Source organism: Brassica napus, chromosome C4, assembly GCF_020379485.1.
Source record: "Brassica napus cultivar Da-Ae chromosome C4, Da-Ae, whole genome shotgun sequence".
Classification (NCBI taxonomy): Eukaryota; Viridiplantae; Streptophyta; class Magnoliopsida; order Brassicales; family Brassicaceae; genus Brassica; species Brassica napus.
The window spans coordinates 36,257,135-36,271,698 of record NC_063447.1 but is presented as its reverse complement, the minus strand read 5'-3'; the positions used below and the strand labels follow the sequence as shown (position 1 = coordinate 36,271,698).

General features: G+C 32.0%; 1 protein-coding gene across 1 annotated transcript; it reads right to left on the bottom strand.

Moving 5' to 3' along the window:
• Positions 1-2,276: 2,276 nt before the first annotated feature.
• On the bottom strand, positions 2,277-6,153 carry LOC106431365 (extensin-2). Its single transcript, XM_013872163.3, has one exon. The coding sequence runs from the start codon at positions 5,803-5,805 to the stop codon at positions 3,406-3,408; it is 2,400 nt and encodes a 799-aa protein (XP_013727617.2). The 5' UTR covers positions 5,806-6,153; the 3' UTR covers positions 2,277-3,405.
• Between the last annotated feature and the right edge of the window lie 8,411 nt (positions 6,154-14,564).

Here is a 14,564-nt window from a genome sequence, read left to right as displayed (position 1 = left end):
TGGCAGAAGTCGTTGCATAAAGACATGACAATCATGACTCTTCATCCCGGAGAACTTTTGACCCTTTTCAACACATCTTGAAAGATTTGAAACATACCCATCAGGGAACTTCACTTCTGATGCCACCCAATTGAACAAAACCGACTTTTTTTCTGAAGACAATCTAAAAATTGGAACGGGAACTTGGCCATTGCTTTTTATATGTAACTCACTTCTTGAGCAAATATCCGGCAAGTCCAACCTCGATTTTATGTTGTCTTTTGTCTTCCCTGGGACATTCAATATTGTATTCATGATGTTCTCAAAGAAATTCTTCTCTATATGCATCACATCAAGGTTGTGGCGCAGAAGAAGATCCTTCCAATATGGTAACTCCCAAAATATACTCTTCTTGTGCCAGTTGTGATGAACACCGTAAGAATCAGGCATATTACGAGGGACATGCCAATTACCACCCCAGCGAACTGTTTCGTTAGCTCCGTAGTAGTCGATTTGCGCTTCAATTTGTTCTCCAGTTAGATATGGAGGAGGAGTGTCTCTCACAACCTTTTTGTGCCTAAACAAATTCTTGTTTCTTCGGTACGGATGGCCAACTGGAAGAAATCGACGGTGACAATCGAACCAACTTGTCTTTCTACCATTCTTCAGTTGAAATGCATCTGTCGTTCCATTACAATATGGACAAGCTAATCTCCCATGTGTAGTCCATCCAGACAACATCCCATAGGCAGGAAAGTCACTTATGGTCCACAAAAGCATAGCTCGCATCGTAAAATTCTTCTTCGTTGAGCAGTCATACGTCCTCACCCCTGTTGACCACAAATCCTTCAACTCTTTTATCAGTGGTTGTAGGAAAACATCAAGTGACCTTTTTGGATGCTTCGGACCGGGTATTAATATGGTCAAGAATAAAAACTCCCGTTGCATGCACATCTCCGGTGGCAGGTTGTATGGCGTAAGAAAGACTGGCCACAATGAATATTGTCTCCCTGACATTCCAAATGGACTAAATCCATCTGTGCATAATCCGAGGTACACATTCCGGCTATTGCTAGCGAAATTCGGATGTACTTTGTTAAAATGTTTCCAGGCTCTTGCATCTGATGGATGAGTCATCTCACCATCCGTCTGAGTATGCTCGGCATGCCACCTCATCTTTCCAGCAGTCTGCTCCGATTGGTACAATCTTTTCAATCTATCTGTAATTGGTAGGTACCACATCCTTTGGTACGGTACCCTATTACGTCCCCTTCCTTGCGGCTTGAATCGTGGTTTCTTGCAGAATCGACATTCTTCCAACTTCTCATCATCTCCCCAGTAGATCATGCAGTTGTCGATGCAAACATCTATCATCTCCGAAGGCAACCCAAGACTATAAACCAGTTTCTGAATCTCATAATAAGAATCAGCAGACTCATTGTCTTCCGGCAAATACTCTTTAAATAAATCTGCCCATTCGTTCATGCAACTTTCAGGTAGATTGTGATCAGTTTTAATATTCATCATTCTAGCAGCCAATGACAATTTAGAGAGACCTTCTCTACAACCACTGTAAAGTGGTTGATTTGCCGCATCTAACATTTCATAAAACTTTTTTGAATCTATGTTAGGTTCTTCATCTTCATCATCATGAGCTACGAATGCATCAGTTACCATATCATGAACCCTATCATAATCTACCATTGCCTGATCCTCCTGATGGTAACTATGTGCATTATGCAATTGATGATCAACCGGTTCTTCTTGAAAGTTGCTATTACTACTACTAGCTTCATTCTGATCATAACTATAACCTTCTCCATGTTGAAACCAGATATAATAATTTGGCGTGAAACCTCTATTTACTAAATGCTTCCAAACATTTTCACGATTTGCCAACTTTGAATTGTTACATTTTCTACAAGGACAGAATATTTTACCGCTTTCTTGGGCGAGCGGTGTAGAATCTGCTTGATGCATAAAACGCTCCAACCCAGCAAGATATTCTTTCGTCACTCTCCCGTTAGCATCTCTATGCATATACATCCACCTCCGCAACTCGAAAATATTTCCCAAGCCCGACATTTTTTTCACGTTTTTTTTTCTTGTTGGTGTGCTTAAAATTATGTTCAAACCTCCATATTTATAGAAAATTTTCGAATCTGGTAGTTGAATTTTGCTACGAATTTACGACGAAATATTAGGTTGGTGGCCAAAAAAACGTGTTAAGTTGGTGGATTTCTCGTTCTTTCCTCGTAAGTTATTTCCTCGTAAAAATCATGCTAATTTTACGACGAATTTGCGACGAAACACATTTTTCTCGGAAAAACCACGTCAACTTACGACGATTTTACGAGGAAACGCATTACTCGGTATTTTACAAGGCCGTTACGAGGAAACTTTATTTCCTCGCAATTTCATCGTTAAGTCAACGTAATTTCACGAGGATTAGTTTTCATCGTTAAATTTCTTTGCTAAAACTGTGTTTTCTTGTAGTGTTCATTTTTTCATAAAACATAGACCAATAAAAAAAGAATGAATTATATTTATAACACTATAAAAATCAGTAAAAATATAAAATAACTCTAAATACATTATATATAAAAACATGAATTTCAAAAATAAATATGCAATATTCAGAGGAACAAAAATTAGAAAATCCATTTACGATATTGGTTTTAAATTTTTATGAAACCAAAATCAACTAAAAATGAGTAAATATGATGTATTTCTTTTATTTTTGATCACTAAAATTAAACCAACATAAATTAACAAGAGATTGATAAAATCTATGACCAAAAATAACACATAATCAAAATGAAGACTTCAAGAAATATTTTTTGAAAAATAAAAAATAAGATATATAACAAATAAAATAGTTTAAAAAGAACGATAAAGGAACCAAGTTCTATCGGGAGCTTGACGCCAAGAAGCCTACAACACTACTTGCAAAATCAAAAGCGAAACACATGTAGTTTTATAGTATATACCACAACATCAGTTTCAGTGTGTCTTATGGAGTCCAATTGAAGATTTATTGTTAATTTTTAAGCGCTGTACTTTGTCGCATTATCATGTTTTTGAAATTGACTACAACACAAACTTAAATAATACATGAAATTTAGGTATGCAATCCATATACAAAACTCGTGTTAAGTGGATGACATAGTTATCCAAAGCGACCATGTCAAGAATTCAAATACATAATTGCAGTGTGCAAAGGACTATAAACAAACCGCAAGCAAATTAACTTTGCACAAATTAATATGAAAAAAAAACACTATAAAAGGTATTGTATTCAAATTATTAATCCACATTCAAAAGAAAATGAAACACATTGCATACATGTTTTATCAAGAAAAAAAATAGAAATATAAAAATCAAATAAAACTCAGAATCTTATTTAAGACTCTCATTTACTGATTTTCAGTAATATGAAGGTGGTGACGGAGATTTGTACTCAACTTTGGGAGAAGGAGAATAATAAGGTGGTGGTGGTGGGGAACTGTAGACATATGGTGGTGGTGGAGACTTGTAGTCTACTTTAGGAGAAGGTGAGGAGTATGGTGGTGGGGGAGAGTTGTATACATATGGTGGTGGTGGAGACTTGTAGTCTATTTTAGGGGATGGTGAGTAGTATGGTGGTGGTGGAGAGCTGTAGACATACGGTGGTGGAGGAGACTTGTACTCAACCTTAGGAGATGGTGAATAGTAGGGTGGCGGTGGTGGAGAGCTGTAAACATATGGTGGTGGAGGCGACTTGTACACTACCTTAGGGGAAGGTGAGTAGTATGGTGGTGGTGGAGAACTGTAGACATATGGTGGTGGAGGAGACTTGTAGTACACTTTAGGAGAAGGTGAGTAGTCTGGTGGTGGTGGAGAACTGTAAACATATGGGGTGGGAGGAGACTTGTAGTCTACTTTAGGAGATGGAGAATAGTATGGTGGTGGTGGTGGAGAGTTGTAGACATATGGTGCTGGAGGAGACTTGTAGTATACTTTAGGGGATGGGGAGTAGTATGGTGGTGGTGAACTGTAGACATATGGTGGTGGAGGAGATTTGTATACTGTTTTTGGGGAATGAGCATAACATGGAGGAGGAGGTGGACAAACACATGCATGTGGGTGTGGTGGCGACTTGTAATGAACTTTAGGCGATGGTGAGTAGTATGGTGGTGGTGGGGAACTGTAAATATACGGAGGTGGAGGAGATTTGTAGTGTACTTTAGGAGAAGGTGAATAGTATGGTGGTGGAGGAGAACTGTAGACATATGGTGGTGGAGGAGATTTGTATACGACCTCAGGAGAAGGTGAGTAATATGGTGGTGGTGGAGAACTGTAAACATATGGGGGTGGAGGAGACTTGTAGTCTATCTTAGGAGATGGAGAGTAGTACAGTGGTGGTGGTGGAGAACTGTAGACATATGGTGGTGGTGGAGACTTGTACTCAACTTTCGGGGATGGGGAATAGTATGGAGGTGGTGGTGGGGAACTGTACACATACGGAGGTGGAGGGGACTTGTAGTATACTTTAGGAGACGGAGAGTAGTATGGTGGTGGTGGAGTACTGTAAACATATGGAGGTGGAGGGGATTTGTAGTGTACTTTAGGAGATGGGGAGTAGTATGGTGGTGGTGGAGAACTGTAGACATATGGTGGTGGAGGAGACTTATAGTGTACCTTCGGCGATGGAGAGTAGTACGGAGGTGGTGGGGAACTATACACATATGGTGGTGGAGGAGACTTATAGTCAACCTTTGGTGATGGGGAGTAATATGGAGGTGGTGGTGGAGAACTGTAAACATACGGTGGTGGAGGAGACTTGTACTCAACTTTAGGAGATGGTGAGTAGTATGGTGGTGGTGGTGGAGAGCTGTAGACATACGGTGGTGGAGGTGACTTGTACTCAACTTTCGGTGATGGTGAGTAGTATAGTGGTGGTGGTGGAGAGCTGTAGACATACAGTGGTGGTGGAGATTTGTACTCAACCTTAGGAGATGGTGAGTAGTATGGTGGTGGTGGTGGAGAGCTGTAGACATATGGTGGTGGAGGAGATTTGTACTCAACCTTTGGAGATGGTGAGTAGTATGGTGGTGGTGGAGAGTTGTAGACATATGGTGGTGGAGGGGACTTGTAATCTACCTTTGGTGATGGAGAGTAGTATGGAGGTGGTGGTGGGGAGCTATAAACATACGGTGGTGGAGGAGATTTGTACTCAACCTTTGGTGATGGTGAGTAGTATGGTGGTGGTGGTGGAGAGCTGTAGACATACGGTGGTGGAGGAGAGTTGTACTCAACCTTTGGAGATGGTGAGTAGTATGGTGGTGGTGGTGGAGAACTGTAAACATATGGTGGTGGAGGGGATTTATAGTCAACCTTTGGGGATGGGGAGTAGTAAGGAGGTGGTGGTGGAGAGCTGTAAACATATGGTGGTGGAGGAGATTTGTACTCAACCTTTGGAGATGGTGAGTAGTATGGTGGTGGTGGTGAACTGTAGACATATGGTGTTGGAGGAGATTTGTACTCAACCTTTGGTGCCGGTGAATAATATGGTGGTGGTGGAGGAGAAGTGTAGACATATGGTGGTGGAGGAGACTTATAGTCTACCTTTGGCGATGGAGAGTAGTATGGTGGTGGTGATGGAGAATTGTAGACATTCGGCAGAGGAGGAGTACTGTATTCTACTTTCGGAGATGGTGAATACGATGTGAGAGGAGGCAAGCTATACGTGAGTGGTTCATACGCTGCAACCATTGTTGCCATGATGATAACGCCTAGAGCGTAAATGGGATGGGCTGAAGGCCTCATCCTAGAGGAAGATCTCATTGTGATTTGCCTTTTCTCCACGAATGCCTAATTATGTTTGTTAGTTTTTCTTGTTTTATTTGAGTTGTAAGAATTGGGGTCATGGGTTTATGTAGTAAAGCTTTTCTCGACATCCAGCTCTACAATTTCTTTTCCTTGTTTTGGACTCCTTCCAACTAAGTCGTGGAGGCATGTCTATACGATTTCAATATGAGACCTGCAGGAACGTTTAGAGAATGTCAGCGGCCCATTTTCCAATTTTCATACGATTTCAATATGAGACGTGCATTATTTGGTTCAATTAGCTAGTTTGTCTATTTTTAATATATTTGTCACTATTTTATTTATTTATTTTGTGATTTTCGACTGCCTAAATCTATCTCTCTCTCTCTCTCTCTCACACACACACACACACATATATTAGGCAGTCTAAATCTCATATATTATGCTTGTTATTTCTTATAAAAATAAATATATTCAACAATTTATATATATGAAACTGCTATATATATATATATATATTATGTTACCTTATTGTATACACTAGTAATACTGCCCGGCTTCGCACAGATCAATTTACCGTTTTAAAAATTACTAGATCTTGACCCGTGCGACCGCACGGGTATTTAATTTTACATTTTATTTTTTGTTTGTACATAATTTTATATTTGTAAATTTAGTTGTATAAAATCGAGTAATTTTTTATGCGTTTTAACGTAAAATGTATTACCAATATTGAGTATAAATCCAACATTTATATAATTAGATCCATGTCAAAGATATATAGCGAACAAATTTTAAAAATGAAAAATATGGAAAATAGACAATTTTGAGTTAGTATGCTATTTTTAAATGGTACATTAGTTATAACATTTGTAAGAAAATAAAACGATTGTTAAATTTCTATCAAATTTAGAACGTATAAAAACTAAGATTTAAATCTGTAAGAAAATAAAATGAAAATGAAAATGTTATGTAATTGATAAAAATTTATAAATAAGCTTAAGTTTGTATTAAAGGTGATATTGGTTAGCGAGAATATAGGAAATAGTTTGATAGTAGATATTTATGATCTAAATTTCGTATGAAAGTGTCAATTATGGATATATTTTCTACGTTAATGTTTTAAAATTTTTAAGTTGTTTGATCCGAAAGTCAAGGGGAAAGTAAAGGGAAAGGAATAATTGTGGTAACTAATTATGTGATTTAGTAACAAATAAGAAAATTATTGTTTTTGTGTGTTTTAGTTTCCAAATCTTATTGTTATAATAAATATTCCACATTAATTATACACATTTATATAGAAATATAATAGGATCTAATATCGCAATTAAGTAAGTGTCATTTTTTGGTTAGATTTTATACATTAATTTTTGAAATTTAAACATGACTGATCCTTAAGTTAACATTATGATTTTGAAAAAATCTATTTGTGTATACTGATTATCATTAAATTTTATAGTTGTTAATATTATATATATATATATGTATAATATAATATATATATATATATATATATATATATATATATATATGATACATGGATTTGTATTGTTTGTATGAATTAATACAAAACTAAACATATAAATATTGTAGATTTGATGTATATTGAGATTTTGTTTGTTTACAAATGATAGAAAATCTTAGCTTATACAAATTGATTTTCTATCCTTGCGTGATTCATTAAGATGTGTATATTAATTGAGGAATTGAGGAAAAATAGGTATTGGTTGTTGAATATAATAATGGAGCCGTGGAATTTTAATGTTGTAAAGTTTTTTTAATTAAAAATAGATTAATTTAACAAATGCATTAATTAAACCGTAAAAGACAAAATATCCTTAAATATAGGTTTAGTTAATATCTTAGTGGCATGGAAGTGTAAATAACTTGCAAAACTAAGGAGTAATTTAAATTTGTACTCCTCTTTTAATATATTAGATAGATATTAGATTTGAACATTATCATAATTTCACACAAAATAAATTGTTCTAAAAATATTATATGAATAATGGTGGCACAGTATTAGAAGCGTTGGCTCGTTCGCAACTCTTTGGCTCTCTGTTGGCTCTTTCGCAATTGTTATAGGAATAATGGTACTTGATGCTTGTCTCTGGAATCCCCTTTCACAAGAATAATTTTGATTATGCTCCATCTCACATCTCCAAACCGTAACCTACAGTACCTAAATCAATAGATAGAAGAAATTTCTAAGTTATATACAGCAGTTAACTAAAATTGAAATCTCTTCAAAAATACCATACCAGTATCAATTCTTCCCATAATTCTACTGTATTTATCGATTGAGTATCAATTCAGGTGATGAATAAATAAAATTTAAATTGCCACAGAAAAAAAAAGAAAGAAGACAAGAAGAAACCTGTTTAATTCAAACAAATCGTGTAGTCAATCTCTCTTTTTAGCAAAAAACTAATACTCAATCTCTCCTTTTTTTGCAAAGAGAGAAAAACCGAACCAAAACATAAAATCTTTAAGAAAGAGAAAACATATGTACAGAGAAGATTGAAAAAAAAAACAAAGAGTAAATTAATAAATCAAAATTATATATAAGAAAAAAAAAACAGTTTAAAAATTGTGGTCAAATGATTTTGAACGTGGCTGAAATATTATGAGAAAACATAGGCAATATGTGCTGATAATTAGGGATCGAAGATTTTTCTTTTCAATTAGTTGTTTTTTTTGTTCTTTTTAACATTTTCCACATGTCAAAATTTTATTTGTTGAGTGACTTGTGCTTTAGTATATAATGGACGTTGTTCATCCTGTTCGTATATGAACAACTATAGTATTTGTAATTTTTAAATTATTTGCATAAATAGGGGTATCCTAAACCAAAATCCAAAATGATGATCAGAACCTACTACTTTTTTTTCCTTGTCGTTTTGGTTTCTACATTTTAGTAAATTAGATTATGATCCTTTTAACCACCAAAAAAAACATTTTCATCAAAATTTACAATGTATGATTTTAATTTAAATACTTACTGTAACTGTAAATGCAAGTGATTGAGAAACAACTTAAGTACTGCTAACAAAACATGTGAATATTAGTCAAATAACTTTGAAATTCATTTTTGATATAAATCGAATGAATGTTTTAGCTATAACCAAGAAAATCACTTTAAATATGCCTTTTAAAAAATTCTAGATTTCAGATTTATTTTCCAAAATATTTCAGATTTTTATTAGGATAAAACCGCAGTATTTATTTTCTTACAATCTTTGAATATTATTTATGTTTTACATCCTCTCAAAAACCCGATTAATAATTTAAAACAATACATTAGTGCAATAAATATTAAGATTAATTAACAGACATATACTTTTTATTCGATTAAAATGATATAAGATTTGTTCTATTTTGATTTTTGTTGACCAATTTTTTGGTAATATTTATTCAATATAAAACTATATTAAGAGTAACTGTGGTATTTGATTTAGGGAAAATTGCAAAAATAAATGACTCAAATTTTGATTTTAAAAATAAAAGTATACCCAAAATTAAATTAAATACAAAAGTAACTCAAAAGCCAAGTGAAACTATAACCAATTTCTTATGCCCAAAAAAAAAAAACAGTATACATTTTTACGAATATAACTACGATAAATTTTCTATTGTTTTGTAGGTTTTCTACGAAAAGACTTCCATGAAGTCTTCTCAAATAGTAGATCTTAAAAATAATTTATAAATTCTATAAAAAATATCTTTATAGGAGAAAAATGGAAATCACATAATTATAAACATTTGTAAATGATATAAATTAAAATCTAGGAAAATTGAATTGTTTTCAACATAGATGAGTGAATGTAGATTGAGTCATAATATTCTTTGGTTTAGGGTTTGGTAACATATATAATAGTATTTTTAGGGTTAGATTTATGAATCTTTACTTTTTTTTAATAAAATTAAAGTTGACATATAAGTGTTTAGTTTTCTGTATATTAAACACTTTAAACGCTGATTTTAAGTTTAATGAAGTGTTTGTTGCTATTTAGTTACTTATTTGATTTTAGGGTTTGTAAGATTTCCAGCAAGTCTTCTAACAAATAATGTACTAGAAGACTTTTTCGGACGAATAGTAAATTTAGGGTTTAGAAGACTTTTTGGGAAATCCCTAAAAATCTTCTAAATCAAAAATATTAAACTTAGTTGGAATTTTTGTCTCTTTTTATAAAAGGAAATTTACAGATTCTTTCTTTTTCTCTCAATGGTTGCAAGAAAAATGAAATGTTTCACAGTCTAAAACTCTACAACCCCTCTTTAATCTCTTTAAATTTGAAAACACCAAACTTTTTATCAATTTCTCATTTTTTGTCTCATATCTTTCTCACTAATTTATCTTATTTTGGCAGAGTTTTTTATTACATAATTCTCATCTTCCACTCATCTAAAGGTAGATCTCTAAATTTTTTATATGTATTTTGTGCGTTTTATATGTTAAATTCTAAAAAGTTATAGATTCAACCTGATGTGACTGGTTTATTTATTATTTATGCAAAAAAAAAAATTTGAAGTTTTTCTCTGTTTTGAAGCCATTTGAACGTTTTTGGATATACAAGTTTTTCATATCTGAGTCAGACTTTGGAAGACTTCTGACATAAAATGCACTAGAAAACTTCCGTGGAAGTCCTTCTCCCATGTCTTTTTCTTATAACAGGTCTGAGCGTTTTGGTAAGTCTCCATATCTAATTTTTCTTCATTTGGTAACATTTTATTGCTTAAAACTCTTACATTTTCCCTAAACTATATTCTAAATCTTTGATTTAGTTTCAGATCTGGAGCTGTCAGAGTGGAGGAGCTGTCCGAGCTGAAGGAAGAGGTCTCAGAGGTTGCTATTGGAGTGTTAAAGTGGAGGAGGACGTCTCATAGGTTGAAGCTGGTGGTAGAGTTAAAACAGATCTGAGGGTTTTCGGTAAATCTCCTTGTCTTGATTTTCTTCATTTGGTAACCATCTTGTTTCTTAACCTCTTACCTTTTTCTTCATCTGGTAAACATATCTGAGTATGTTGAAGCTGTTGGAAGTTTCAAGTTTTGGTTTTTGAAGAATTTATGAAAAACTTCATGGAAGACTTCCTTGAAATCTTCCATGAAAACTTCATGCTTGTGAAGTCTTCTGAAATATTCTACGAAGTCTTCCCAAGTCTTCCTAATTCCAGGAAGTCTTAGAAATTTCAAAAACCTGAAACCTGAACATGTAGGACTATCAAAGGATTATGTCAAGTGGAATCCAAGCTTATCTATGTGGATGGATGATCTCTAATTCTATGTGTAATAGTTTTGTTTATGGTCTGTTTTGTAATTTGTATGTGTACTCTTTTAGTTGTGAACTAGATTAAGACCCGCGCCTTGCGCGGGATAAACATTATATATATAAATTATTTTATGTATTATATGTTCTTACATATTATGAAATAATAAATATATATTGAATAATTAAAAGTCAGTAACTATTACATATATAATTAAATTTGTGCGAACGTATAAATCAATTTTATTAATCCAAACAATTTTTTTTTAAATTTGATAGGATATGTAATTAAATTTAAATGATATTAACATACATAATATATTTTTAATATTAATGTCTATTAAATGATGCTTTCTACTTATATGTTTTTTTATCATGTGCATTAATAGCAAAAACTTTAAATTATTGATAACAAAATTTTCATTGTGGGATTAATAATTTTAGTAATTTATAATTTAAAAACAATTATCAATGTTAGTTCAAAACTTTTATCAAAAAAAATTATTCAAAGTAAATTTTGAAATTAAAATATTTATTTATTCAATATGGTTTATAGTTTAATTTAGAATGATATATATACATATATATTTTAAATCTTAATGATTAATTAAATTAGAATTTTATTTATATGATTTTGTAATCATTTGTATTTTGTCATGACAAAAATTTTAAACAATGGATCACAAAATTTGAATGTGAGACTTTTAACAGTTTTAGTAATTTGTAATCATTTTTTAAAATTCAAAATATAACATATACAGAAAAATATAAATTTTTATAATATGGTTAATGTGATTTTCTTAAATTATTTTAATAGTTTAAAATTAAACAAATTTGATTGAAGATACATTATTTTTTTATCAGATCTTTATTATTCAAAATCATTAATTGTCATATATACTTTAGTCACATTAGACAATTCTGTGATCTTTATTTAAGGAAATAATAAATGACATTAATAATGAATTTATTGTTAGTTTAATAAAAAAGCTTATTATATAATTAGATGGACCAACATATTTCTCTAATTATTCTAAGAATCATTCTAGTGATGACACGTGGCTACAAAAAGAAGTTGTAATGTTTCACAAATAATATATAAGGGATTTTTTTTTGTAAATTTGAATAGATGTTAATGAAAATAATTTGATAAATATGTTCATGTCTACAATATTATCTTGCCAAAGTACTTGACATTATCGAAGTTATCGATACAACTTCAATAGGAAAACACAATAACACAAAAACTCAATCAAATCCACAAAAGATCAAACATTACATAAGTTCAAACATATAACATTTTCACTAAAAGTCTTTTGGGAAGACTTCTCGGAAGACTTAATTTTAAGCGGAAAATTAAAATTTAAGCGGAAAACTTAAACTTTAAGTGGAAATTGAAAATTTAAATTTCGTGAAAGTTAAAAGGTATACCTTATGATGTAACAACACACATTAAATCACATGACTTGATATTTTTTAAATTATTTAACACTTTTTAAAGTTAAAAAACATATCTTGAAGTTACTTAAAACTCTTGAAAATATTTTTTTTTACAAAAACTAACGGATCTCATAAGACTTCTTAATAAGTCTTCTCAGATTAGTTAGAAACATAAATAAACAGGAGCCCCAATATTAATTAATATACATGAATTAACAAAAAAATATTTTAATTTTAGAGAAAATAAAAATTATTAAATATTGACTTAGGTCTGTTATTTTTTTGTTAAGAAGAAAAAGTTGGAAGACTTATTCTCTAAAAACACACATAAAGTCAATTGCAAAACTAACCTATGTATTGACTAGAAGACTTCCGTAGAAGCCTTTTCCGCTGAGAAGATTATAGAAGTCTTCTACGCGAACAGGTCTGAAAAAAAATTCAAAGATCATTCTTAGATCCGGGGAAGTTTATGTTTACCTTATCCAAGCACACATAACTTCTTAATGAAAGTTACCCTCTCATTCTTGACCAAGAATCATGAACATGAAAAGTTCTAATAAGCTTATAAATTTTGAAACAAAAAAGTTGAGATTTTGGGATGAAATAAGAGAGCAAGTGAAAGGGAAATGGTGTGTGTGTGTAAGAAAAAAGAATATGAAGATGTTGATGTTGATTTTAGTTGCATTTAGAGCTTGAAATTCGTTGTTTATGTTGGTTGGTGTATTGATGACAATGAATAAAAGAGAAAGATGAGTATGATTGAGTAAAACAAACATTTTGGAAAAAATTAGGGAATGGGATTTTTAATGAATAGAACATATGAAAGTTACATAAAATTTGGGTTACTTTTGTATTTAACTTCTTGTATCGAGTCATTTTTGTAAAAAGTCATTTGATTTAACCTGTAAAAAGTACCCACTAAGCTATTTACTCCAGAAAAATACTATACGCTTCCGCATATTTAGTCAAAGAATCCAAATTAATATATATATTTAGAACATTTTCTCTTTAATATATAGATATTTAGGGATGTATATATATATTCTGAAATCATCTGATCATTTAACTACTTTCTTTTTTCAAAGGTTGAAAGAAATAGCACTTTTGTGATAATTTTTTGATATACCATGTTTTTTATTTATTTTTAAATACATTATTTTATACATGCTCATAGGTTTATTTATAAAAACTTAAACTTCGTAACAGTTTAAATTATATAAAAAAAAATTATATTAGGAATATTATAAAAATAGTTATTAAATTTAATTATGAAGACGGAAAAAGTCTGTCAATGTTCATCAACTAATGTATATATATTAAAAAGGCTTATAAATATTCATAAGCCAGTTTCTAAAAAGGAATTTAAAATGATAAAACACTATTTTCTCAAGAGTTTCTGAAAACAGTATCTTCAAAGTATAGTATTTCTCGGGGGGAAATCCAAAGTTTATATTCTAAAACATAAGTATATACATTTTTAGGAAAGTATTTTCATTTAATTTAGAAAATGGATACATTGTTCCTTATTGAGGCCTTACAAAACAAAAGAACAAAAAAACAAGAAAGAAATAGAACTGTAGAATTGCTCGAGAGACTGGTATGGGAAGTATGTAGATAGTAGACATAGTCTAGTCACATGCTGTTACGGAACCCAGGTTTGGCCGTGTGCTTCTGAAAAAAAAAAACTGAACCACATTGTGGACCATGTCGTTTTTCCTCAAGCCAATTCTAATGGATAGTTGAACGCATACATAATTTTAGGAGACTCATAATTTTCCTATGCCAGTTGTTCACAATCAGACTTCACCATCATACATAACCAATAACAATTCAAAATTATGCACGTCCAAGAAACTGAGTCACCCAAGGAAGTAAAAAATAAGTAAACCAAATGGGTCCTCTTCAACTTGTCATTAAAAAATTGAAAGTGGCTCGTTGACGTTCTCTAAACGTTCCTGCACGTCTCATACTAGCATCGTGTAGACATGCCTCCACGATTTAGTTTGATGGAGACAGAAACAGGGAGGTAGAGCTGGATTTAGAGAAAAACTTTGCTATATAAACGAACGAC

Coding starts and splice junctions, on each gene's coding strand:
- LOC106431365 (XM_013872163.3), bottom strand. CDS start 5,805: ATGAGATCTTCCTCTAGGATGAGGCCTTCAGCCCATCCCATTTACGCT.